At 44.0% G+C, this 2,690-nt stretch overlaps 1 protein-coding gene across 3 annotated transcripts in view; it reads right to left on the reverse strand.

Annotated features, from left to right (window-relative positions):
- The window catches only part of dgkz (diacylglycerol kinase, zeta), a 100,160-nt gene that overhangs the window by 27,705 nt on the left and 69,765 nt on the right, over positions 1-2,690 (reverse strand). For all 3 annotated transcript variants that reach the window (XM_015399048.1, XM_015399047.1, XM_015399050.1), the window contains exons 10-15: positions 1,795-1,896; positions 1,454-1,536; positions 1,274-1,334; positions 1,086-1,199; positions 863-1,003; positions 701-779 (exon numbers count right to left, since the gene is read on the reverse strand). In XM_015399048.1, the coding sequence (XP_015254534.1) occupies positions 701-779; positions 863-1,003; positions 1,086-1,199; positions 1,274-1,334; positions 1,454-1,536; positions 1,795-1,896 (580 nt within the window). The remainder of the gene's footprint in view (positions 1-700; positions 780-862; positions 1,004-1,085; positions 1,200-1,273; positions 1,335-1,453; positions 1,537-1,794; positions 1,897-2,690) is intronic.

Genomic DNA, 2,690 nt, shown 5'->3' on the forward strand with positions numbered 1-2,690 from the left:
TATCCTGCATCCATAGTTTTAGGAGGACTTTTTGTGTTTTATGGCAGAGAAGGAAAACTGATTTCTTCATGGAGGAGTCCTCTCTACAATTAGAGATAAATAACAAATAAACCAACTCAATTTATTTATTTATTTATGTATGCATTTATGTTATTCAGAACCACAACTAGTTAGTGTTATAGTTTTAAATTTGTCTGAAAAAGAAGAAAGTAAAAAAGTAACTTCTCCCTCTTCTCATAAACGTGTAAAACTGCTTCCAGACTCTCGGTATGTTTATAATGTATGGTGAGAGCAGTGGCGCTACAGCCAAGGCTAACAGGACATAAACAGCAGAAATACGCATGCAGAGTAAGAGCAAAGGAGCGACAGATCCTCCACTACAGCTTTAATTTACACACGTCTCTAGCTTCATTTACTGAAAGACATTTAGGGGACATTTTGTCTGTTTTCTGCGTTTTCTTTTGGAAATATGGATTTTCTCGTTCATTTCCTGTTCGAGTTCCATGGTCAATGACCAATGGTCAAGCACAGCTGCGGAGGCCTGATGATGCGGGCTTGTTCTACAGCCACATCAGCTCCGCAGAGTGAGAGCCCATCTGTCTTCCAGCTGAAGCTTGACCCAAACCGTTTCATTTCCTGGACCAAAACCAGCAGCAACAGACACCTGGAATGACAGAGAACAGGTGTGGGCCTGACTGACCTCTGGATTCATGGAAGCCCAGTGTGACGTGGGCGTCGAAGCCCAGGCTGAAGTAGTTGTTGAAGACGTCAATCGGAAGCTGAGGGATCAGGTCAGACAATGGTCAGAGAGAACCGGTTCATGTTTTACAAACCAGATCTTCCCTCAGGAGTCCGTGCCGACCTTGTCGGTCTGCTGCTCGTCTCTCTCCTCGGGTTGAGCCTCCGGGTTGGCCTCCACGTTCAGGTTCCATCGATCCAGCTGGACGACGTTCCCGTCCTCAACGTGGGACAGGATCTTAGTGATGGGTTCGTCCGTGTAGCCCTGAGGCAAGAGTACAGCAGGTTGACTGGAGAGCTGCTTCATTCATTCCCTGCAAACACAACAAGCTCCAGGTTACACTCACCCCTCCCCAGTTCAGAGTCCTGGCCAGGTCGTTGCCCGTCCCCAGAGGAAGGATGGCGACCGGAGGCTGGGGGCGGAGCTTCAGCTGGTCCAACACGGACAGGATCCACCCCACCTGAACAGACAGACGTTATGTAACCACAGCATCTGATGCCCAGCTATGATTTATTTAACATGGGCCCCACTCACGGTGCCGTCGCCACCACAGGCCAGGATCCTCAGGTTGGGAACTTTGGAGTACAGCTCCAGCCTGCAGGGGTGGGGGGGACAACAGTCAGGAGACATCATGAAGCTGGGAAAAGAAAACTGGAACAATCTGGGGAAACGGTGGCTGGAATGACTGAGTAATAAACATTCAGCAGCTCTCACCCCTCCCTGGGTCCACCTTTGGTCAGGTCAAACACCTGCCGAGGGTTCAGGTACCACATGAACGACTGGATGATCTTTGCACCCTGAAGAAGAAGAAGACAGGGGATCAGCAGCGAGGACAACCAAACCCGGCCCCTTAGGATGTGAGACACTGATGTGGTCAGCAGGTAGCTGTGAAATCGCCATCATTTCTGACCCATCTTCTGAGGACTGGATCTCCATCAGCAGATGGGAAACGCCACCTTTTCAGCAGCAGCTGCTAGCTTCCGATCCAAGCTTTGGTTGTTTTTACATTTATTCTATTAACAAATTTATTTGTTGCCTTTTTTTGAAAAAACTACCTGATTCCCGCCGCTCTTTGGATTAACAAACACCAGCAGGGGCTTCATGAGCTGGGAGGGGAGGGGCTTAACCAGGAAGGGCTTCCAGCGGCCATCTTGGCACTGAGAGAGAAGAGAAACATCAGGAAGTTAGCAAACACATGATGCTAAACAATGCATTTAGTGTCATTACTGAAAAAAATTACTTCTTTAATTTCCTTCCTCTAATAATAATTTGGATTTCTGTCTGTAATTCTAAGCTCCAACAAAATGCTGCGTTCACTGCATCTATGTACCAAAGTGTTGTCTTCACTTTCATTCTAAAACAAAATAGTACAAATAAAGTCAAAAACCAAACAAACAGATTTAATGTTATTATAAAAAAAAAAACATCAGGTTCCGTTTCGTTATGAAACATAATGCTGCATTCAATACGACTACTGCATAAAATGATATGTTCAATGTCCTTTCTGAACAACAAGCCAAGCGTAAAGTCTTTTCTAAGCAAAATGTTTTGTTTTTTTGTAAATATTTAACAAAAACCCCTACTGAGTACTGAAGAGAATCTATTGTTGAATAAAGTGCAGCAAACAATGAAGCAATAAACCAAAACGCTTTAAACCCCCAAGCCTTTTTATTTATTATTTTTTTATTTATTGTTTTATTTTTATAAACAAAAATCTCATTAATGAACCAAAGGTTGCCTTCAGTGTCATTATGAAACAACATACGTATGGCTGTTAGCCAAAATTCTGCATTCAAAGTCACTATGGAACAAGTATGCTGACTACAATTTAAAAAATTGGTGTGTTCACTGACTTCACTTTGTTAATTAAGAAAAATGTGTGGAATCCACTGAGGAACAAAATGCTGCGTTAAAGCCACCGGGGAACAAAATGTTGCATTCAAAGCCACTG

The sequence above is a fragment of the Cyprinodon variegatus genome, unplaced genomic scaffold (genome assembly GCF_000732505.1).
Source record: "Cyprinodon variegatus isolate N-32 unplaced genomic scaffold, C_variegatus-1.0 Scaffold984, whole genome shotgun sequence".
Taxonomy (NCBI): Eukaryota; Metazoa; Chordata; class Actinopteri; order Cyprinodontiformes; family Cyprinodontidae; genus Cyprinodon; species Cyprinodon variegatus.